Source organism: Indicator indicator, chromosome 7 (genome assembly GCF_027791375.1).
Source record: "Indicator indicator isolate 239-I01 chromosome 7, UM_Iind_1.1, whole genome shotgun sequence".
NCBI classification, from domain to species: domain Eukaryota; kingdom Metazoa; phylum Chordata; class Aves; order Piciformes; family Indicatoridae; genus Indicator; species Indicator indicator.
The window spans coordinates 5,352,739-5,376,702 of record NC_072016.1 but is presented as its reverse complement, the minus strand read 5'-3'; the positions used below and the strand labels follow the sequence as shown (position 1 = coordinate 5,376,702).

Genomic DNA, 23,964 nt, shown 5'->3' with positions numbered 1-23,964 from the left:
GAGGTAGGAAAAGAAAAAAAAGGAGTGAATTTTTTTTTTCTGCTTTAATGTGAGACAAAAAAACTTTCCCCAGTTGGTTTGCTGTTGTTCCTTTAATACCTATTTCTGTTGGCTGTTGTGATTTGGAAGAGCACTAGAATGTGAAACTATTTTCTACCTGTTCTATTAATACTACTACTAATTAACCATTAATGTGGTTAATTCTATCAACTGTAGCCAGCAACCATGTGTAAAACTGTTGAAACCATAAAATAAAGAGCATTCTTGATTAGGTTGATGTAATGACATACATATTGCTGCAGTGGGTACTATAGTGAAGTTGAATTTGGTCCTGCTGGGTAGCTTAGGTTATAGTAACCTGTAACTTAGTAGGTTCTTATTCAGTGGGAATATAGTTCCTCAATAAGGTAAGTATAATAAAGCAGGCTGCAGGAGGAATAGTTAAGTGAAGATTGCTTTCCACTTTGTCAGTCTTGATCCAATGGGAGAATTATGAGATCAAGTAGAGATGTTGATTATTTCTTTTTTTTTTTTCTTCTTTTGATATAACATATAAAAGAATATTTTTGGTGCTGTTACCCTATTAAAGTGGATGATGATCTGGGGAAAGGAAGAGAAGGTTTTAGATACTCCTGAACCAGATGGTACATATGGAATACAGAAAACAGGTTTGTGATGGATGAGGTGTTGCCAGATGACAGTCTTCCTTATATTTTGCTTGAAAAAAATATTCCAGAAATGTCTTAATGGTGTACAGGTTTGACTAGAATTTAAGGAGTTTCAAGTTTCTATAGAAAACAAAAGTTTTCTTATTTTCTTACTTATCTTCTTACTTTATGTAAACTCGCAGGACTCAAAAATTCATTTATATACTACTGCAAGGGTACAGCTTATGGGGGGAAACTAGATTGGTAGTCTTGTTTTAAGGAAATGAAGAATGACTGTTCTTGATGTCATTTGAGAGTGACATTTTTGGCCAAATACTCAGGAACAGATTCAATTTATGTAAGAATTAAGACAGAAAACTTGTTTCTGGAAGATCAGCTTTTCTGTGTATCAGTGATACAGTCAAGAAATAGAAAATGAAAACTGTTTATTTTAACATGATTAATTTTCTTCCATTTCATTAGAAATGGATTATAAATTACCCCCTTATTGCAATTCCTTTACACATTTTTTTTCCTTCTTGATAAGATTCTTTTGGAATGCAGGCAGAATTTACACACCAGTGTAACGTTCCCAGGTACAGCCAGAGCAGCTGATGAGTATTGCTCTTTTAGAGAAACAGAACAATTGCAAAGTCTGAAGAATAAAACCACAATAAACCTTAGAAAAGTCTTGAATTACTGCATTTATATGACATATAAAATCAATATTAACACTGAGATATGGTGTAGGGAAGGGAGGCTGTCCAAGGTCAAAGGAACTAATGATTATGGCTCTCTGTTCAGGGTTCAGTGTGAAGCATGTAGAAGAGTTATTCTGCTCTGCTGAATAGTCTGTTAACTGGGACCTAGCTGACAAGTGGGTGCCCTTACCTGCTCTTTTTTGCTCTTCTGTCTGGAGAAGAGAAGGCTCCAAGTTGACCTTATTGTGGCCTTTCAATATCTGAAGGAGGCCTACAAGAAAGCTGGGAATGGACTTTTTAGGCTATCAGGTAGTGACAGGACTAGGGGGAATGGAATGAAGCTGGAAGTGGCGAGATTCAGACTGGATGTGAGGAAGAAGTTCTTCCCCATGAGAGTGGTGAGAGCCTGGAATGGGTTGTCCAGGGAGGTGGTTGAGGCTCCATTCCTGGAGGTGTTTGCAGCCAGGCTGGATGAGGCTCTGGCCAGCCTGCTGTAGTGTGAGGTGTCCCTGCCCATGGCAGGGGGGTTGGAACTGGCTGATCCTTGTGGTCCCTTCCAACCCTGACTGATTCTGCGATTCTATGATCTTGTAGAGTAAATGCCTTGCTCTATTTCAATCTTTTTCTTACTGTAAAATGCTCCTCTGAAGGGAGTTGAAGTCTTGTTAACTCTGTTATACAAAAACCAGGTGATGCTGTCAGGGCATGATTTTTCAGGAATTAACCAAGCACATAGCCTTGGAAGTCAGGAACATGAGAAAGCTCAAGTGAAGGATATCGGAACACTGCTGTGTGGGTTTTTTGTTTGTTTTGTTTGTCTTTCAGGTTTTTATTTTCTTCTACCTGTTATGTGGAAATGTTGTGGGTTATTTTATCGGCTTTAATGAAGCTTTGAATGCACAAATCACCATTTTAATTTGTGTTTACTCATTTAAAGGGGAATTGGCCCTGCTCTGGCAGGGGGGTTGGACTTGATGATCTTTGGAGGTCCCTTCCAACCCCTAACATCCTGTGGTCCTGTGAATTAATTTTTGGATTTGGAGCATTCTCATGTAGATCCTGACTAGATAGGCTTTGAGTCTATAAATAAATATACATAGAAAGTATTTTTAGTCCTTCAGGCTTCTAAAAACTTGTTTTCCTTCAAATTTTAAATTTGACTGCTAAACCCATTGCCATTGGTTTACCAAAATTCTGTAAGTTTTTCCTATGTCATCTGTTTAATCACACAAAGTGAATATTCAGGGGTTCTGGGTTATGGTTTTGTTTTGGGATTTTTTTGTATGTGTGTGTTTTGCTTGATCATCCAATGGATTATTTTGTAATAGCATATTAAACAAGGAAGAGGCTCTCCAAAGGTGTGCCTGAGTTAAAAAATTGTTTTCATGCAATCACAAAGAAGAGTTGAGGTTGGAAAGGACCAGCAGACTTTCTGCTCAAGGCAGTCAACTACAGTAGCCTGCTCCAGATATTGTCCAGTTAGGTTTTGAATATATGCATTCATTCTACAATGTCTCTGAGCAACCTGTTCCAGTCTTTGACTATCCTCACTGTAAAAATATATGTTTTTTTTCTAAAATTTAAATTTGTTTTCTTGTAATCCAATTTACGCCTGTCACCTCTGATCTCTTCACTGGATAACACTGAGAGAAGTCACAGATTCACAGATTGCATCAGGTTGGAAGAGACCTTCAAAGGTCATCTTGTTGTGTTTTACCCTCTCCTATTAGGGAGATGGTAAAATTTAATTTTATTTGAATTATTTTGTTCTTTGGAGAGCTTTTTATTTTTTAAGATGATGATATCAATAAGGTGAAGAAATTAAGAAATTTAGTGCTTTATCCTAATTCTTCTAGCAGACTTTCCAAAATTGTGACAGTTTGCTTTTTCTTCTGTTTGACTTATTCTCTTGTTTCAATTTGTTGAAATTCCATAGTTGAAATGTGTGTGTCAGTTGTTACTCTGCAAGAGAAATAGTAGAATGAGTATTTTTGTCTTCTCTTGAGAAATGTGACTTCACTATTTTGTTCAATCCCAGCTTTGGTTTTAGGATGACAGCAGAAAGCAGGCATCATATCTGCCCTACATGCACAGTCAGCTATTTACAGATCATACACCTTTTGGTGTTTTTTCTCTGTCATTATGGTTTATCAAAAACTTCTACTGCAATAATTTTCTCAGGGGAAAAAGGCTGATTTAATAAAATGAAAACATTTACTGGAAAGTTCCATTGGTTCCATTGAAACTGACAGGAACTATACTCCCTCTTTTGTTGGCTTGTACCAGAAGAGCTGCTGAGAAACCCAGCCGATGCCATCTGTAGATAGCAATGTCATGAATAAGTGAGCTAGCTACCTACTCAGTTTAAAGCAAGAAATTTAGCTTTTGCTAGAATTCCTTGCTGAGCAGGAACTCTGAATTGCAAGTTCAATATACAGTACAGTTTTATGTACTTTGATTTGCATATGATAATATTTATATGACATTTTAATCAGAACAAAACCAAACCAAAACCTAACCACGAGGTCTTTAAAGATTTCTGTAACCTGGATAGACTTGTTAATGTGAAGTGGTGTATCTAAAATGGCCAAGGTTACTTTAATGAGTATATGCTCACCTTCAATATCTGGCACTATGATTAAAAGTGTTGCTTTTGACATGTGGTATCAAGGTTTTATAATATGAGTCTATTGAAGTCTGGTGTCTTCTTGATGCTTATCTGCCTCTTTTATCTGCTCTCTGGACAGCATTACAGCTGCTGTAGCACCATTTCCTCTTGTATCCTTCCTACAGTCTCTTCCTCATTAGGCTTTCCAGGTAAAGGTCACAGAATCACAGAATGGTAGGGGTTGGAAGGGACCTTGAAAGATCATTGAATCCATCTTTATATGCCCAGAACATTGGGTTTTGTCCTGTATAACTATGCATATAACATTTTTTTCCCTCCCCATTCTTCTATTGACTTTGGTCTGTGAGCCCTTCTCCATGTTCAGCTGATCATTGCCAACTTTTAAAGTTTCTCAGCAGCAGTAGGAGCTTCTTAATCTCAGAAATAGCCATGAGCAAAACTTAGTTACATCAGTTTTTGTGGTTGATAAAGCAGTTATCATGACCTTCTTGTCTTTTTCTCTGTGAATAGACTTGGGTACAGGATCTGCTGTGTCATTTAGAAAGATTGCTCCTTGCAGAAGCGTGCTTTTATCTGAACTTTGAATCATTTAAGCAGAACTGTGGAGAGGACTTTCTTACTGTCAGCTGTCTGAGTAATCGTTTCAAAGTTCATGCAGCTCTTCAGGTCACCTTTTTTTTTTTTTGTTTGTTTGTTTGTTTTCTTTGGTGTCTTTCCTCAGTGTCGGATATTTTTAAGAAATACTGTTACACAGCAGCTGTAACTCCCTAATTAGCTGATATTTTCTGCTGTAATTTGTTATCTGCATTTAAAATAAATAATTAATCCACCAAGTTAAGTGATGGTGATTTGCCTTTTGAGTTCTATGTGGCAGTGTAATAAATAAGCCACAGAGAATCCTGTGAAGAAGAAATTTATTCAAGCCATGCCACTGGGTCAGTGCACAGCTTCCTTACAGCTTTTGTGGGTCTTCACCAAGATCTTATGAAATGTTGTTTTATCTCATAGGAACAACCGCAGAGGCTGAGGGAGCTGGGGTTTAGCCTGGAGAAGAGGAGGCTCAGGGGAGACCTTTTTGCCATCTACAGCTACCTGAAGGGAGGTTGTAGCCAGGTGGGGGTTGGTCTCTTCTCCCAGGCAACCAGTGACAGAAGGAGAGGACACAGTCTCAAGCTGTGCAAGGGAAGTTTAGGCTGGATGTTAGAAAGAAATTCTTCCCAGAAAGAGAGATTGGCTGTTAGAATGTGCTGCCCAGGGAGGTGGTGGAATCACCGTCCCTGGAGGTGTTTAGAAATAGACTGGATGAGGCACTTGGTGCCATGGTTTAGTTGATTAGATGGTGTTGGGTGATAGGTTGGACTAGATGATCTCAAAGGTCTTCTCCAACCTGGCTAATACTGTGATTCTGTGAAAAGAATGGGTTCAGATGCACTTATCTAATCCTACTACAAATTCCTGCTGAAGGATATGAACATCTTCTGTTCCAACACCATCAGTCCAAACTAATTGGTAACAGGGAGTGTTTAAAATGAGTGATTTTAAAATTCCAAATCAGTATCTTTACCTGCCTCAGATAAAAAATTAGTTTTAAATCTTGCAGAAATTTCAAGTATATTCTTTTACACTTGAAGAGAGGTCTGACAGTTTGGTCAGTCATTTACTAACTGACCTCTCAGAGTAATGAAGTTTTTTGTGTCGTCCTGGAGTCTGTTGTTTATCATCAACCATAGCTACACAGACAGCATTATAACCTTCTCAAGCCTCTGTTTTGTTGTCATTCTACTGAACCTACATGCTTGAGCTAATCTTTCTTGACGTGCATGATGATAGTAGCATGCAGCTAACATTTCTGTTCAGATCCTATCAGCTCCTTGTCAATAAGTCTGAAATTTCCACATGGTTGATCCAATCTTCTTATATTAGATAGTTTCTTTATCTTCTAGCCTCTTTTTCTGGGGATCAGTATTGCATGCCAAGCAAAACTTTGCCCAATGTGCTAAGCCTGCAGCTGTCTTTTATTCCCCCCCTCCTTCCCCCAACCCCAGTATGTTTGAGTTTAGACTAAACCTTATTGCAGTATGCAGAAGATAACTGCCAACTGTACAAAGACCATGCAGATGGCCTGCAGAGTGTATGTTTTTCTGGTATTTCCTAGCAAAGACTATCACTGACGGTACCAGAGTTATTTCTACCCAAGATAAACTATCCTTGATCCAATCTGTGAAGCCAATAAGCTGGAATTTGTTCTATGACTCTGCGTGCCTTGATTTGCAACTCTATATGAAGTCTGAGGTTTATGGGGATTTGCATTCAGTCAATATTTAAGTAAATAATTTATAACTTATCAAAACAGATGGCATTGCTGTTTGAGGTGTGTGGTTCATGAAGACTGGAAAATCTGTTTTGCATCCCTTTAAAAGGACTCAAAAGTACTTCCCTTTGGGATTTGATTGCAGCAAATGTGCCTAAGAGGATGCTATTCACACACTGCCCCTTTTCTTTGGGCTCTGATGACTATGAATTTTCTTAGGACTTTGAGGGAGAGTGTGCTCTCTTGTGCATGTGCTGGATGAAATCCTCATTAAGTGTGTGGAAAAATCACATTTCCATTCTGTGAACTGTTCCTTAAGAAAACAATATAATATGTTTTTTGGTGGTGTGTTTGTTTTTCTTTTGTTAACAGAGTGCTGCTGTATGAATTAGAAGAGCCATGTAATTAAAGTTTTTCTGCTTGAAGTAATCCAGTTGAGACTCATTTTTGTGTCCTTTTCATGGCTGGGTTTATTTTTCAGAGAAATATTCTCCTTATCGTCATTGTTGATTTAGTTTAAATATCGTCGTCTGGGATTAGTGTCTGATACTGAGCTGGTTAATATAAGATTAAATGTGAAGGTTTAAATCAGATTGTTCAGTTATGAAATATAGCACAGCACAGAAACATGCAGCTCAGATGCTATCTTTCTGTAATCCATTATTTGCCTTCTCTTCTTTCTTTTCCAATTCTTACAGGAAGACATCTACATGTATGGTGGCAAAATTGAAACAAACAATGGCAACGTCACCGACGAGCTGTGGGTTTTCAACATACAAAGCCAAACCTGGAGTCCCAGAACTCCTGCAGTACTTGTACATGGCCAGCAATATGCTGTGGAAGGACACTCAGCACACATAGTAGAGCTGGACAGCAGAGATGTGGTCATGATTATAATTTTTGGATATTCTGCCATATATGGTTACACAAGCATTGTGCAAGAGTACTACATCAGTAAGTCACTTTCGAACCGTTTTTATCATGTACTGTTACAAAAATTCTGATTCATTTTGTTAAAGTGAAGAAGACTCCTGTTTTAGGTAAGAAATATATATATTATATAATATATAATATAATTATATATATTATAAATATATAATAACATATAATATATATAATATATAACATATAATATATATATTATCTATATCCATATATAGATAATATCTATATATAGATATACAATATATTTTTTAGGTAAGAAATATATATATTATATGTTATATATTATATAATATATGCATTATATATATCTATATATAGATAATATCTATATATAGATATATTATATAATATATTTTTGGTAAGAAATATATATATGTTATATATTATATATTATATATATCTCTATACAGATAATATCTATATTTATATATATCTATATAGATATATATATATATATTATATATATATAGAGAGAGATAGAAATAGATATATATCTCAAAATAAGTAAAATATCTTTTTGCCTTCAAATCGTGTAGGTTAGAGTCCTTGTTAAGCAGAAACATTTGGAGTATAATGGTTTTGCCTGCTCTTTGGTACTCTAAAGGAGGTAAAGGTTGAAACTAGAAATTCCATGCAGTGGTTATTGCTGTGATGAAACTTAATTTTTTTTTTTTTTTTTAAACCACAGTCTTACTGTTTTTACTACAAAGTAGAGTAAAAAAGAATAAGCAGAGGGGAAAAAAAAGAAAAAGAAAAAAGGGAGAAAGGCAGAATACATAAACAATGTTTACTAAAAGAATGTAGTTATTTTGAAGGTTCTTTAGTGTTGCTGTAATGCCTTTAACCTGATTTTTGAAATGTAAAATAGCATAGTTCATCGTTGTTTATAGGTTTCTCTCTAAAGTAAATCCACATTGCCACCAGAGGAGATAAGAGAAAAATGAAGACTAATTTTTGTATGTAGCCTGCCATGCCTGTCTGGGATTCCCCTGGTGAGCTGCAGGCTTCTCCTAGGGGTGATTTTAAATGAGAGAATTAAATAAAAGAGATTTTTTTTTTTTTCAGTCTAAGACATGGTACATCTAAGTTATTATTTCAATAAAACAAACATGAAGGCTTATACCTTTTGATGCAGTTATAGGAATATTTATGTACCCACTGATTTAAAATTATAATTTCTTTTTTGATTCCTTGTTTCCTATGGAATTGATCTAACTCCCTCAGTTATTTAAGCAATCAGAGAATGCATAATATAATATTTCAAAGTAATATTTCTATGTTATGGCATATAAAATTGTTTTTTAATTGTCCTATTAAATGTTTTTCCATGTATGTATATAAATACTGAGCAGATATATGGGCTGGGGAAATCCCTTTAAAACTCAGAGAGTCCTTAGGCTTCCTGGCATCATCTCTGATGGTAGTATTGAAAATTTTTTGACAGATTACAACTACACTTACAGAAAACAAAGAGAAAACAACCAACCAACCCAGTCCATCAAAATCCCAAACCATTCATACCATGGTGATAAGCTTTGAATAAGAGAAAGCAGTTATTTGTCTGGCTGTTAATATGGGTCTGAATTATTCTCAAGTTGTCATGTGAGAATTTTGTCACATACCAGTGGGAAATTTGGTTGGCTGGAGAAACTGTGCTTTTCAGGAAGATGTGAAACTTAAGGGCAGTGATGTGGAACTTGGGGACAGTCTTGGCTGTAGCAACCATAAAATGATAGAGTTTAAGATCCTCAAGGCGTCAAAGAGAGGACAAAGGAAGCTCACTACTTTGGATTTCAAGAGAGCAGATATCAGCCTCTTCAGGGATCCCCTTGGCTGAGTGTCATGGGATAAAGCCCTGGAGGGAAGAGGAGCCTGAGAAAGCTGGTCAGTATTCAAGGACCAAGCCCAGGACCAGTGCATTCCAAGAAGGAACAGGCAGGCAAGAGTGCCAGGAGGCCAGTGCGGATGAACAAGGTGCACCTGGACTTACTTGGGCCAAAAAGGAGAATCTATAAGCAATGGAAATGTAAGTGGACCATGTGGGAGGACTACAAAGAAGCTGTCCAAGCAGCCAGGGATCAGGTTAGGAAAGCAAAAGTGCAGATAGGATTGAACTTGGCAGGGGACAGAAAGAGGAATAAGAAGAATTTTTTCAGGTACATCAGGGACAGAAAGGCAGCCAGCAAAGATGTGGAACCTCTCCAAAAGGAGAATGGAGACCTGGTTGTGACAGATACCGAGAAGGCTGAAGTGCTCAACGACTACTTTGCCTCTGTGGTCACTGGCAAGGGCTCTAGCTGTACCACCCAAGCTCCAGGAAACACAGGGGGGTAGGGGGTGTGAAAAGCAAGATCTGCGCACTGCAAGTAAGGAGCCAGGTCAAGACCATCTAAAGAACCTAAGGGTGCACAAGTTCATGGGGACTGACAAGATGTACCTATGGGTCCTGAGGGAACTAGCAGATGAAGTTGCCAAACCTCTGTCCATCATATTTGAAAAGTCATGGCAATGTGGTGAGGTCTCTGCTGACTGGAAAAGGGGAAACATATCCCCATCTTCAAAAATGGAAAAAAGAAGACTCCAGAAAGTGTAGGCCTGTCAGCCTCACCTCTGTGCCTACCAAGATCATGGACCAGATCCTCCTGAAGGCCTTGCTAAGAAACACAGAAAATGAAGATGATGTGTTTGGTGTTAACCCACGTGGCTTCAGCAAGGGCAAATCGTACCTGATGAACCTGGTGGCTTTCTATGATGAAGTTACAGCATCAGTGGAAAAGGGAGGAGCAACTGATGTCATCTACCTAGACTTGTGTAGTGTTTGATACTGTCCCACATGACATCCTGGTCACCATATTGGCAAAGTATGGACTTGAGGGGTGGACCACAGGCTGGATAGGGAATTGGCTGGATGGCCACAATCGATGGCTCAATGTCCAAATGGAGACCAGTGACAAGTGGCATCCCTCAGGGGTTGGTACTGTCAAAGTCAAATTCTGGGAAACATCAGACATGGTTTGCAGGCAGATTTCACCATGCAAAGGCCTGGGAATTAATTTCTACTGCAAACTTAAGGTGGTGCAGGAAAAGAGCTTCTTGCTGTACCTAGACTTACGACTTTTGAGGAACCAATAAATTCTGTTGTGGGAATTATGTGAACAATTTTACTAACTTGAACCATAAAGCTTTTCTGGGTTACTCCCCAGGGAAATTTATTTCCCCTTAGGTTAGCAATACCTCATAAACCTTCTAAGAATCTCAATGAGAGTCTCAAGGTGAATATAATCGTGGTGTTCTGGTTTAGTTGAGGTTTATAAAAGCTCTTTTATACATTAAGAAACTTCTGAATAAGTCTGTTGTGATTTTTGTCTTATTTTTTAGATGACAGAGATGTGTTTGGGTTAGCAGCACATCACTTGGGTTTCTAAACTGATTTTTTTTTTTTTTCTTTTTGATGACTTTGGATTTGGGTTATGGGTTGCTTTTGATTAAAAGTGTTTCTCTGAACAAATGTCAAAAGAAATGACCCTATGATGTAGCATGTGTTTCCCTTTTTTGCAAGCTAGCATAAGCTTCATGGTTGCTTGAAAAATTTTAGTTTGTCACTACAGTGAGATAAAGATGGCACACTGAAGTTCTTCTTGGACATTTTGTTCTTGTTACATCATGTGTTTCAAGGCTGTATTGTGCTAGGGGAAGATCAGGCCAGTTCTTGACGCCCCTCACTTCCCTGCCCGCTCCTCTCCCCTGCAAACTTAGAACCATAGCATTGTCAGGGTTGGAGGGGACCTCAAGGATCATCCAGTTCCAACCCCCCTGCCATGGGCAGGGACACCTCACACTACATCAGGTTGCTCACAGCCACATCCAGCCTGGCCTTAAAACCTTCAGGGATGAGGCTTCTACCACCTCCCTGGGCAACCTCTTCCAGTGTCTCACCACCATTATGGTGAAGAATTTCTTCCTAACATCCAATCTAAATCTACCCATTTCTAGTTTTTTTTCCATTCCCCCTAGTCCTCTCACTCCCTGACACCATAAAAAGTCCCTCCTGAGCTTTCTTGTAGCCCCCTTCAGATACTGGAAGGCCACAACAAGGTATCCTTGGAGCCTTCTCCTCTCCAGACTTTTCAAACATCCTTTTAGAAACAACTTTGTCTCAAAATGCTATTTTAATTATTGTGTTTTGAATGCTAAAATGACTCTTGCTCAAATTTATAAGATGTTTATTTTTTTAATTGACCATCTTAATCATTTTCAAAGAAAGAAATGAAAAAAAACCCCAAACCCTAAAATAAACATTTGTCTCTTATTTCACTTGCTTTGCATTCTTTGGTAATGGGAATGGTCTCACATTTTTTCTGTGAGATTAACTTCCTGTGAGCAAAAGGCTGGAATTTATCACTTTGTCCGTCAAAATCAGTGCTTTTAAAAAACAAGCAGCATATTGTATAGTTCCTTTTGAAATATTTCCTAAGCCTTAAACAGTTTGGATTTTGTTCACAGTGTCATTGGAAAATTTGTTATAATTTTAGTGACTGGGTGTCTTCTGATTCATAGCTTACCTTTATCTGTGGCCTGTTTATGTTCACTTGTTTTCTGGCTGATATATTGTTTAATGTGAGCAGCTCATCTCCCTTTCTGGAATTCTCTTTGAACTATATTTATAAACACCAATCCTCCCTCTTGCAAGACTGACTAAAGCAACCTCCTCCATGCCACTCTCATTCCAATAGTTCATCGCTGTACCTTTTCCACAAGTAGTTCATCTCTCTTGAAAAACTCTTTGTGATATTCTAGGTGAGACTTCACCAGGGCCTGGCTGAATAACCTTAATCCTTTTTTTGCTGAGAACATCTCATTTGGTAAAATGAGATGTAGTAGTAAAATGAGATTTGTATAGCACCCATGATAAAGTCATGCCCTCAGCTTCAGTATGTTAAATTAGTTTAGCTTCTCTCTCAGCTGTAATTTCTTTTTCTGTTTACATGTTGTTGAAGATGAAGATGTCTTCTATTTTTTTTTTTTTTTAATGGTTCTGGTAAACTTGGACATGAAGTGAATGATTCTGTCTGACAAAGCTGACTACAACATTGCAGCCTGTAACTATGTCCAGCTGTTTAGTATTGGACAGGTTTAATTATTTGAAGTTATCACAGTGACTTGCCTAAGCCTTTCAAGGGAAACTTTATGTAACAAAATTCTCTGGAAGGTTGGCCAGATGTTGATGAAAAATGCCAAATTGCAAATAAGAAGCAAATTGCAAATAAGGAAGCCCCTATTACAGGAATGATTTTGTGTGTGTTGTGGGGTTGTCTTGTGTTTTATTTTTGTTTGTTTGTTTTTTAATTAATTTGACCTTATTTTTACACGATTAGACTTACAAATTAAAATGTGGAAATGATAAAAATCCTATTTCCATATTTCTGGTTTGTTTATTCCTAGAGCTCTTTCTGTATTTGGCTTTTTAAGCTGCTGAGGATGCAGTTTGGTATGACTGATTTGGTCAATCGAAGATTTCATCTGATGTAATGATAGAAAAAGCAAGATCTCTTTGGGAATGGAAAAAAATTATGTAAATAATTTCAATAAAAATTGGATTTCAGTTTAAAAAAAAGATAGGTGAAGATCCATGTCAATAAGTCATTTTAAAAAATAAAAAAGGCAGATTATATGGATAGTCTTGAAATCCAGACAGAAGTGCATTTTTGCCTGAGCAATGCAATAATCAAGCTGCTGCTGAAGTGTGAAAGAGATGAAAGCTGCACATATATATTTCAGTATTTAAAATGCAGACAGCTCAACTAAATTTTAGAATGGGATATAGAAGGAGAAACTGTAAGACTGCTTCTGACTTGTTTCAGAAAGATGTTGCAGCACTCTTTTCACAAATTTAGGTTGTTATCCATAGCACATAGTTTTCATTATGCAAAAAGGAACAGCTATTCCTGTTTAGCTGTTTAATCTTTTGTGCAGGTCATATAAAGCTGTGCAATATTCAGTTTTACTGTGAGAGTGCTCTAAATGCTACCTAAACACAAAATGTTATGCATGTGCTCAACGTCATTTTGGAAGCTTATGTGGAGAATTAGTCAATTTTTCCCCCAAAAGCATATATGCCACTCTTTAGGACTGATCATTTGCAATCAACAAGCAAGGTGATTAGAAAGGTGTGATTGCAGGTTGACTCCTCACCAAGCCTCTTACATAATTTGTATTGAGTAAATCTATTTGTTAGCAAGGTAATTTGTGTGTATAAACTACAGTGTTATCAGTGTAAACTTGATGTTTGTGTTCAGAGCTTCAGTTTTTAACAGCTTGATAATATCCAGCATAGAGATGCTAGTGAATTTATATATAAATAATCTAAGTATGCTATGTCAGTTATCAATAGAGTATTACACACATATCAGCATTCATGCACATAAAAAAGAATTACATTCCAGTTTAATTTATACTTTCTAACATGCTGTAAGCACTTGTTATTGGAAAAAAAGATGTAGCTTAGAGAAGCAGTGCCTGGAAACCAGTTAATGAAGGTAGAATAGCAACTGGAAGTCATGAGTCTCTTCACTGAACAGAAGAATCAGAGGAAAAGGAGGTAATCTTAACCATAATATCAGATAAAAATGGAAATGGAATTTAAAATAACTTTCAGATGAAGCAAGGCATATGGTCTTGTGTGCTAGCCTTGGATAAATAACTTTATAATAGCAGCCAGTTTAGGTTAAGAATTAGGAGACTGCTCCAATTTGGAAGTCCTTGTGCACAGTGTCTACTCTTCTGACATAATCTCCAAGAGGCTGTAAGTGAATTATTTCTTCCATTTCCCTGGAAGAACTGGCTGCCTGATCATCACAGGCTCTTTTGAATAGGCTGGCTTCTACAGGACATACCTCCTGGATTGCTTTTTTTGTGACTTATGTCATCTTCCAGGAAGACGGAGGAGAAAAAAAGGGAAATTTCAGGGCTGCAGGCAATAAGTCACTTAACCTTTCTGTCTTTTTTATTGCTATGATAAAGTATTCTCCAATTGTGTTTTATTCTTCAGCCATAACAGCTATTGTGAATGGTTTTATTTGTCATCTCTTTACAGTTATTAATGATGTGATGTAAAAATGTGGATTTAAGTGCCAGTTTAATGAGTTGCTATCAAATTATCCTTCTGTGAGTTCTCAGCAACTGAGTAGGTATACTTGCAGTTAAATAACTAAGGAAACTGTAGTTAGAAACTGATTTTTAGATCAATAATTTTGCAGTTTACTAGCAAAGTATCTGTCTGTATCTGCCTTATGTTACATACATGTCACAACTTGCAGCACTTCAGTTTCTGCCAGGCTTCTCCAGACGGTTTCATCTTGATTGAGTACAGGTGTGCCTCATGCAGCTGAAGTAGCTGCAGCACTGAATTCTCATCAGATAGCTCTGCTGGGACAATGTTAAGGTTGAGAAAGAATTAATCATAACTCTTAATTCTATATTTTCTGACAGATTTGGGCTTTTTCAATTATTTTGTTTTGTATGTGTGCTGAACTCGCACATGGGAGCGTGTGAGATGCTGCTTGGCACCTGTAGCAGCAATGTATTGGTGTTTTTAATCAAGCATAGCTGATAACAGTTAATAACTGTATCCATTTGCATGTATTTTGATATATTGGTTTAAAATTACTTCTTAAAACAAGTCCCTAGTTATTGGTGTATTTAGAATTATAGTGAAAATGATTTTACATACTTGAAACTGTTGTGTGTTACCAATCATGAGCCTTAAACCTACATTTTTTGTACATCTCTTCCAGGATCTAATTCCTGGCTCGTACCAGAAACTAAAGGAGCAATTGTGCAAGGTGGATATGGCCATACTAGTGTCTATGATGAACTGACAAAATCTGTTTATGTCCATGGTGGATACAAAGCCTTACCTGGCAATAAATATGGATTGGTGGACGATCTTTACAGATATGAAGTTAATACTCGGACATGGTAAGTGAGATTTGTAACACGGGAAACTAAGTTACTTGTTACTGAAAAAGAAAACCTAAGCATAGAGAAATGTAGACTAAGGTTCTAGTAAAGTCACATAAAATCATAGAATTGTTAGGGTTGGGAGGGACCTCAAGGATCATCTAGTTCCAGCCCCCCCCCCGACAGAGCCACATTCAGCATGGCCTTAAAAACCTGCAGGGATGAGGCTTCTACCACCTCCCTGGGGAACCCATTCCAGGCTCTCACCACCCTCATGATGAAGAACTTCTTCCTGACATCCAGTCTGAATCTACCCATTTCTATTTTTTTTCCATCTCCCCCAGTCCTATCATTACCTGATACCTGAAAAAGTCCATTCCCAGCTTTCTTGTAGCCCCCTTCAGATACTGGAAGGCCACAAGAAGGTCTCCTCAGAGCCTTCTCTTCTCCAGACTGAACAGCCCCAACTCTCTCAGTCTGTCCTCATAGGAGAGGTGTGCCAGCCCTCTGATCATCCTCGTGGCCCTTCTCTGGACATGTTCCAGCACCTCCAGATCCTTCCTATAATAGAGGCTCCAGAACTGGATGCAGTACTCCAGGTGGGGTCTCACCAGAGCTGAGCAGAGGGGGAGAATCACCTCCCTCGACCTGCTGGCCACACTTCTCTTGATGCAGCCCAGAATGTGATTTGCCTTCTGGGCTACAAGTGCGCACTAGTGGTTTATGTTGAGCTTCTCATCCACCTGTACCCCCAAGTCCCTTTCTTCAGGGCTGCTCTTAAGCCAGTCACTGCCCAGCCTGTACCAGTGCTTGGGATTGCCCCAACCTGGATGCAGGACCTTGCATTCGGTCTTGTTGAACCTCATGACTTTGGCTTGTGCCCACCTCTTCAGCACATGGACGACAACAACTCTTTTGCGTGTTGCAGAACGTTATATGTTCTCTGCAATGAAATGGAAGAACTATAGTGAGAGATTAGACTGGATTAATAGATCTGAGAGGTTGGGGTAATGACACTAGCAATAAAAGAATTGTTAACTGTAACTGTGATATTGTGTAATCAGTATTCAAAGCACTCGGTGAGGCAGCTGAGCCTGAATGTACCACTGGCTAGGTGGGGTATGAGGAAAAGGTGGGACCATGCCTGGTCTTTCTACTGCCTGTGTACACTGGCATTTGTCTCTCCTCACTGTGTTTTTTTCTCTTGCACACACTCTGTCTGATCTGGCTGAGGTTCATACACTTTGCTGTCTCAATATACAAAGCTGATCACTTGTTTTATTCAGTGGCATGTGGGTTTTCACTTCTCCATATCAATTAGGCATAAGCTTTATGCTTTGTGGAATATGAGGGGGCGATATTTTAATTCCTAGTGTGAACATTGTTTCTAATACTTGGTGGAGCATTATAGTATTTGTAATATCTGCATTGCTTTTCATTACTTGCATACTGCAGTTTGGCAATTGGAGGGCAATGTGGTGCTAGGCTTAGCTAATGAACTGAAACAGTGGAAGCACCTGCTGGCTCCTGGGTGTTTCTATCACCATCATGCTGCTGTATGCAGCTCTTGGCATCTGTGTAGTTAACATGGACTAATGCTTGCAGATAAATGTATATGTGCACAAATAATAAATTCAGTGTAGTGTGCTGAGACTGTCATGTTCATTTGCCTGCAGTTGCAATGTGCTGGACAGTTCAGAAGGTTGCTTTCTTCTGTGGTGCTAATCGGTAGTGAAGATCATGGCCAAATTAGCAAACTTGGTCTGTATTACAATTCCACTTCTGCTGAATCTTGGAGAAAAGTTACTTTCACCAGGAGGGATGAAACTTGGCACACAATGTACAATAATTAGGGGAAGACAAACTGTAGAATACGGGGAGTTGGACTGGGAAATGCAGTTGGGTGACAAGTAGAAAAGGGAGTAGCCCAAAGAAAAACTGCTGTTCTATCCACTGTGGAGAAGAGGAGAGAGTCCTTAGTTTTTCTGAAGCACTGTATAGCTCTCTAGGCTTTTAGTGATTGAGACAACTATTTGTAGACAGCTGCAAGGCAGAATAATAAAGACAGAGCCTAGTGTATAGCAATTAATGTAAATTAGGAGGTAGGAGCTATAGAAAACTGGTAAAGCAAAAGACAGAAAGACATCTATTGTCTGAATGGGTAATATGTTGTAGTGCATTATCATTCTTTCAACTCAGAGCAGCAGTATTCCTCCATTACTAGTTGAAAATAACTGTTAAAAATAATGTTTTGTTCTATTTCCCTGTCATTACTGATTTTGTATGATGCTAACTGATGAGTTGAAGTGATGTGGATCCAAGCTAGAGGAGGGTAGATTTGGATTAGACATTAAGAAGAGGTTCTTCACCATAAGGGTGGTGAGACATTTGAACAGGTTGCCTAAAGAGGTGGTGGAAGCCTTATCCTTGGAGGTTTTTAAGGGCAGGCTGGATGTGGCTCTGAGCAATCTGATCTAATGTGAGGTGTCCCTGCCCATGGCAGGGGGGTTGAAACTGGATGATCCTTGAGGTCCCTTCCAACCCTAACGGTTGTATGATTCTATGAAACCTCATGATTTCCTGGGTACTTAACATAAGTATTCTGTGTCAAGCCTGTTCCTGGTTAAAAAAAGACATTTGTGACACGCTCCATTTTCGAAGTATATTAATCAGTAATACACAACCAAAATGCAAGTCACTTAGACAAAAAGGGTTAAAACCAGAAGCAAATCAGTGGGTATGCTGGTGACTTGAAGGAATTATCATATTTTAAAGCAGTTAAAAAAAAAAATATCTCATGTGAAGTCTGGTATTTGCTTTGTTACTTTCTAGAGGTAGGGGGCATCTATTTAAATGATATGATGATAACTTAATGCCTTCCTCTCAGCTTGTTTAAACATACAGCCTCTTAACACTTAAAAACCCATCTTGATTCTTGATTGATTTACATCATTTATGCCAAAGCAACGAGACACACTTTACACTTATGATGATGCAAAAATATTAAACAAATGTCATCAGTGTGACTTGAGAGAGACAGAATTATTCAGTTGGAAGACTGTCAAATCAGTATGTTTGTTACAGGAAACTAATGACAAAGCAGTTTAATTGTAGATGTGAGCAGCATGCAGCAAAGTGAGAGTGAACTTGGAAACATGAGACTTGTGAGAGAACTAAAAGGTTACAATGGGAATGTAAATAATATTCTGTACCGGTGATCTAATCAGCTCTTCACAAACACATCTACAGCTAGTCTACTTAACTAATTCAAGCTGGCAAGTCCCACAAATGGTTACTCTCTCCCTTGGTAAGATTTGTTTGCTGTGATTGAATCAAGTTTGTATGCTGTTCTTTTTACTAGTTCCACACCTGCCACTTTAAAACTGTGGCACTGATAGCTCTTGGCTACTGTTGGGCCCATGTTATTAGTCTAGCAGAAAGCAGACCACACAGGCACAGGATAAAATGAATGGAGGGAGATAAAAGATTCAATCTGTGTGGACTAGGCTGTTTTTTTGGTGCTGAGATTCGGTATGTTTGAGTTTGCCAGCCTGAATATATTTATGAAGCAGTGCAAGTGTTTTTCATCCTACCTAGAAAGACCTCTGCCTTTTCTTTTCCAAGCCTGAGTGTTGAATTGATAAATAAAGAAAACTTTTCCTTTTTTTCAGTACTTTGGGTGATCTAAAGACTCTTTTAGCCTTCTAAAGAATTTTTTATTACATTCCTTGAGGGAAAAAACTCACCAAAACCAAACAAAACCCACCAGCAACAACACCAACAAAGAAAAAACTCCCAAAACAACAAAAACCAAACCCCAAACCAATGTGGCTAAGGATATATAAGAATAGGAAATAAGGGTACAAATGAGTTTTCAGTCAGTTTCAAGTAAAATTTACCTTATCTTTAATCACTTATGAATGTGAACATGATGCACTTTATTTCAGTCAGGTGATTTGGCATACTTCTTGTAATCAAAAAAGCCAGAACATTTTAAATGAGTGATGAATATTATTTGTAACATGAAAAAAAAAAAAATCCCAGAAATAATCTGAATACATCTCATCAGAGTAGTAAGTAATTGCTTTACTTTCATGTCTGCCTTCTATATTATATTGTTCTAATGCATATTTTTTTGGGGTATGTTTGCAATTTTCCACGTTAGTATGTATGAATTTGTTTTTATATTTTGTAGGACTATTTTGAAAGAGAGTGGTTTTGCAAGATATCTTCATTCAGCTGTCATAATCAATGGAGCTATGCTCATTTTTGGAGGAAACACTCATAATGATACTTCCCTGAGTAATGGTGCAAAGTGTTTTTCTGCTGATTTTCTGGCATATGATATAGGTATGTATCTGAGTTTTAAATACCACAGTGTTGCTTTCTGAAGTCCAGCTAACAGGATTCTTTAACATCTTGATCCCAAGCACTTTTGGTTTATTTATGAATTGCATTATAAATGTAAACCCAGGCTTTTGTTCTGTAATAGTCTGAAGTTTCTGATTTATGGGACCAAAGGTAATAGCTAAAATGATCAGGTTAAAAAAATGTGCCGAATACTGTCTTATAATATGAATAGTGGTTATGTTGCTAAATGAAGTGCAAGAGTTGGTGCATTTTGGTGTTGTGAAAGTGTTCTTAGTTTCATGGGACAGAAGATGAGGCTCGACAGGGTTCTGGGAAACCTGACCTAGTTGAGGATGCCACTGCTTGCTGCAGAGGAGGTTAGACTAAATGTCCTTTGGAGGTCCCTTCCAACCCAGACTATTCTATGATAGACTTAATGACAGACGGTGCTAAAAAAAAAAAAAAAATTTCTGAAGCACCAAAGCATGCTAGTATGCACTACAAAGGTCAAAATAGAGTCTTTATTCCCAGTTACCTGAATTCAAAAGCAGAAGTTAGTAGCAACAAAAGAACCTCACAAAACTGTGCTGACAGTGGATTGAGGAGATGCTGGTCTGTCATTCAGGGTGAATGAAATGACTGGAAATGATAGTCAGCATGAGATAGAATTGTCAAGGTTGGAAGGGACCTCAAGGATCATCCAGTTCCAACCCTCCCTGCCATGGGCAGGGACACCTCACACCAGATCAGGTTGATCAGAGATCATGTTTAATGGAACAAGGTACAAGTTAGGAAACAATAAGAATTTTCTCCTCCATACTGAAGGAAACGACAATAGCATGACAGTGGCTTCTGTGTGAGTCAGGAATGGCATGTGGCTGTGGAAGTGGCCTCTGCACTCCTAATGAAAAGATGTATGGGTGCTGCTCCCCAGGCCCTGGATTTTTTTTGTAGTATTTTGGCAACATGCGTTGAAGAAAAATCCACAAGTGGTATTAAGGCTGACTGAAGCACGAGGAGTCTTTAGGAGACTGTGGTAGATTTAATTTTGCACAAGAGTGGCTGAGAGCAGGAAAGATTGCTGCTTATAAATATATGATAAGAATGCACTCTGGAGGGAAACTGTTTAAGGTAAAAGACAGTCTCGAGATGAGACTACCTGGGTGTAAGCTTTCAGCCAGTAGAATGGTTCTAGCCATTAGAGCTGTGCAGTTATGGAAAAGCCTCCCAATAGGATTGTGGAGGCTGTAAATCTAAGAGAATTTAATGAGTCTATAATCTGTTTCCTGTCTTGTTTACTGCCACTGCTGTTCTTACCATAAATACCTTTTCTCTTCCCTAATGTTCGTTTTCATGTTTTATGTATGGGCTGCAATATAAACAGGTCATATTTGGGCTAAAAAGCCACTTGTCCTGGGAAGTAAAAAATAGGAAATGTGTCGGAGCAGTCTGAGAAATGTGCATGATCCTGTTGAGAATAGCCTGTGGATAATGCCTGGATCTATTTTTGGCAAGCCTTTATCAGCTGATTACAAGACTGGCTGATGGCTTTTTTTATGGCTTTTTGTATAGATATCAGTGCAATGTGTTTGCTTTCATATTGAAATAATCAGAAAACTAAATACACGGAACATGCATGTTTTATTTCCTGCCAGTTTCACTGAGCCTGTGAATAATGGCTTTTCAGAACAGTGGAATTTTTTCAACTGTATCCCTGTATTACATACTGTGTAGCTTCTTGTAGGCATCTGATAGTGTGTGCCATTGATTTCATTCTTGCTTCAATTTACAGCTGACTTCAATTTTTAATGAAACAGAGCTCCCTCCTCATTGTAGTGCATAATATTACTTATTGGTCTCCATTTATTTGTAGAGTGTGCACTTGAGAATAAACAGTGTGAGTCCCAGGATCTGGATAAGTGTAACTTTCTGATTTTCACACACAGGGAGTTTTTATTCTACTTCATAATGTTGTAAGCTGTTTTTTTGTTTGTCTGTTTGTTTTTTCTTTTTAGATGAAGCAATATTTTTCCCCCCTAGTTGATTGCAATGTTTTATATGGCATTCATATCTTCCTGCAAGTCACATTCTCCCTGTGTTATAAAACTGATGAAGTACAAAAGAAAATGATGCAGTAAATACTCTTTAAAAAAATTGAAAGCTATGACGATTGAGTTGATTTGGACTTAATTTTCTGTATGATTCATTTCACCAAAATTAAAAATGCCATCTCACAGCACACATTAAAGACATACTTTTCCAGAAAAGAGTAAATGTGTATTTTTTCCTAAGAATTAAATAATTACAGAGCAAGTATATTTCAGAATTTAATTTCCCTTCATATCACGAATTTTTGGACACTACTTGGAAGAAAAAAATAAGTGATGCTATCAGCATCATGTTTCCTAGATACACTGTAAGTGATGAAGCATTATGCTCTGTCTTGTAAAAAATGGGTGCTGTCTGTAAACCAGCTGTATCCTGGAGATAGAGCCTATACTATTTCTGTTCAAGTTGGGCTATAGAGTGCTTCTGATGATATCTCTTATTATATGTGGCATAGTCTTATGGATACATTACTTCAGCTTTTTACTGTCCATGAAAACACTAACTGTTTTTCATATTAATGTGCAATAAGTATTTGGAGGGATTCATCTCAGTTAAATTTAGCTGTCTGAAAGATTAGTTTCTAATACAATTCGGTAATCCAGACTCTCCTCTGGTTAATGGTAGGAGATAAGTACCTCCAGAGAGCAATTAATTTTACCAAGCTTACGAGAGGGTTATTTTGTTTTGGTCTTTTTCTTCTTTTCTGGCATCAGTCTTTGCGCTCTGGGTACTAAACTTAGTCTGCAAGCAGAAGTTTGGACAGTTAAATCTGAGTGTCGTGAGCCAAGAGCACAATTCAGTCATTTTAAATGCTAGTTGCATCTGAATATATTTGTTAAAAATGAAATTTCAGAGGTCTGGAGATGTTCCTCAGTTCCTGTAGTTTCAGTGTATGAAGTATTCAGTCTCTGTCCTTTTTTTTTTTTTTTTAAATATATATATATGCCAATTACTAAGATACCTGGATACACTAGAACTGTACAGAGAAGAACTGACAGGAGACCTCTATAAGAGCCAAACCAAATTTGTTTGATCATGGCAGCTACCATGGAGAGAGACTGTTTACAAAGGTCTGTAGTGATAGAATGAGGGGGAATGGCTTCAAACTAGAGAAAAGCAGATTTAGATTGGATGTTAGGAACAGATTCTTTACCATGAGCATGGTGGAACACTGCAACAGGTTGCCCATGAGGTGGTTTGGGCCCCGTACCTGGAGATATTCAAAGTGGGGCTTCTCATGGCTCTGGGAAACCTGATCTAGTTGAGGATGTCCCTGCTGACTGCAGAGGGGGTTGGACTAGATGACCTTTGGAGGTCTCTTCCAACCCAGACCATTCTATGATTCTACTTCCATGCAGCTTTCTCCTAGTGGCAGCAGTATTTCAGCACTGTTTGTACAACGTGTAAGGAGAGCATGCCAGCATAATCTCATCTTGGATTCTGCTTAGTATGTATGGCTGGGCTGCAGATGTGTGCCAATACATTGGCATTTCAGAGCTGTTTAAATACTTTCAAATTGAGCAATGATTTGATAATGTAAAGAAAGTAGGTAGCTTCTTGTACCTTTCCATAAAGCATAGCTCCAAAGCTAGAAGTAGGTTGTCGCTAAGCTGGCCTGCCAGTGCAGAAATACAAATGTGATCCTGGAAGTAAAGTATGGAACAGTGCTTGCACATTTTTAGAGACTGTCCTAACGACTTTTCCTCCCTATTTCTAGCAATATTAAATTTTGGTGTGGCTTTTCCTTTTCCTTACCTCCCTCCCCCCCTGGTTCATTGGAACAGCATTAACTTGGAGTAGTAAAGAGTTACCTAGCTTGAACACTCAGTGCACTTTCCTCAGAGGTTAAAATCTGTGGGTTTAAATGCCTGCCATTGGGTAGGAAATGAACCTGTTGCTCCTATATCTTGGATCATTACTCTCAATAGTATTAAATTGTATAAAATAAGTCTTTTTCCTTTTATAATATTTTGAAGTATGAACCATTTCCATTCTTTCTAGGGAACAATGAGAATATCACTTAGAGTTCCATCTGCAAACTCTGGCCAGGCATGGTGCTCTCTGTTCAGTCTTGAGTACAATATTGGGACATTGCAGGGTTGGGGAGGGAAAGGAAGATGAGGTGTAAATAAGCTTTGTTTCTGTTCAAAGCTTAGAGTTTTTCATCTGAGCTTCTATAATATTTACAGCTATTTCAGTTCCTTGATGTTCTCTTTTATAGTTTTGTAGATTTGGGAGTGAGTTATAAATGTTTTAGGGTAATTCTTACAGTCCATCTACTTGTTGGAAATAATTGAGACATCTATAATACAT

The 23,964-nt window shown here is 38.0% G+C and overlaps 1 protein-coding gene across 1 annotated transcript in view; it reads left to right on the top strand.

The window, feature by feature from the left end:
- Positions 1–23,964, top strand: part of ATRNL1 (attractin like 1) — a 538,433-nt gene that overhangs the window by 68,060 nt on the left and 446,409 nt on the right. Inside the window, exons 8-10 of the mRNA XM_054382173.1 lie at positions 6,987–7,242; positions 15,027–15,210; positions 19,388–19,542. Of these exons, the coding sequence (XP_054238148.1) occupies positions 6,987–7,242; positions 15,027–15,210; positions 19,388–19,542 (595 nt within the window). The remainder of the gene's footprint in view (positions 1–6,986; positions 7,243–15,026; positions 15,211–19,387; positions 19,543–23,964) is intronic.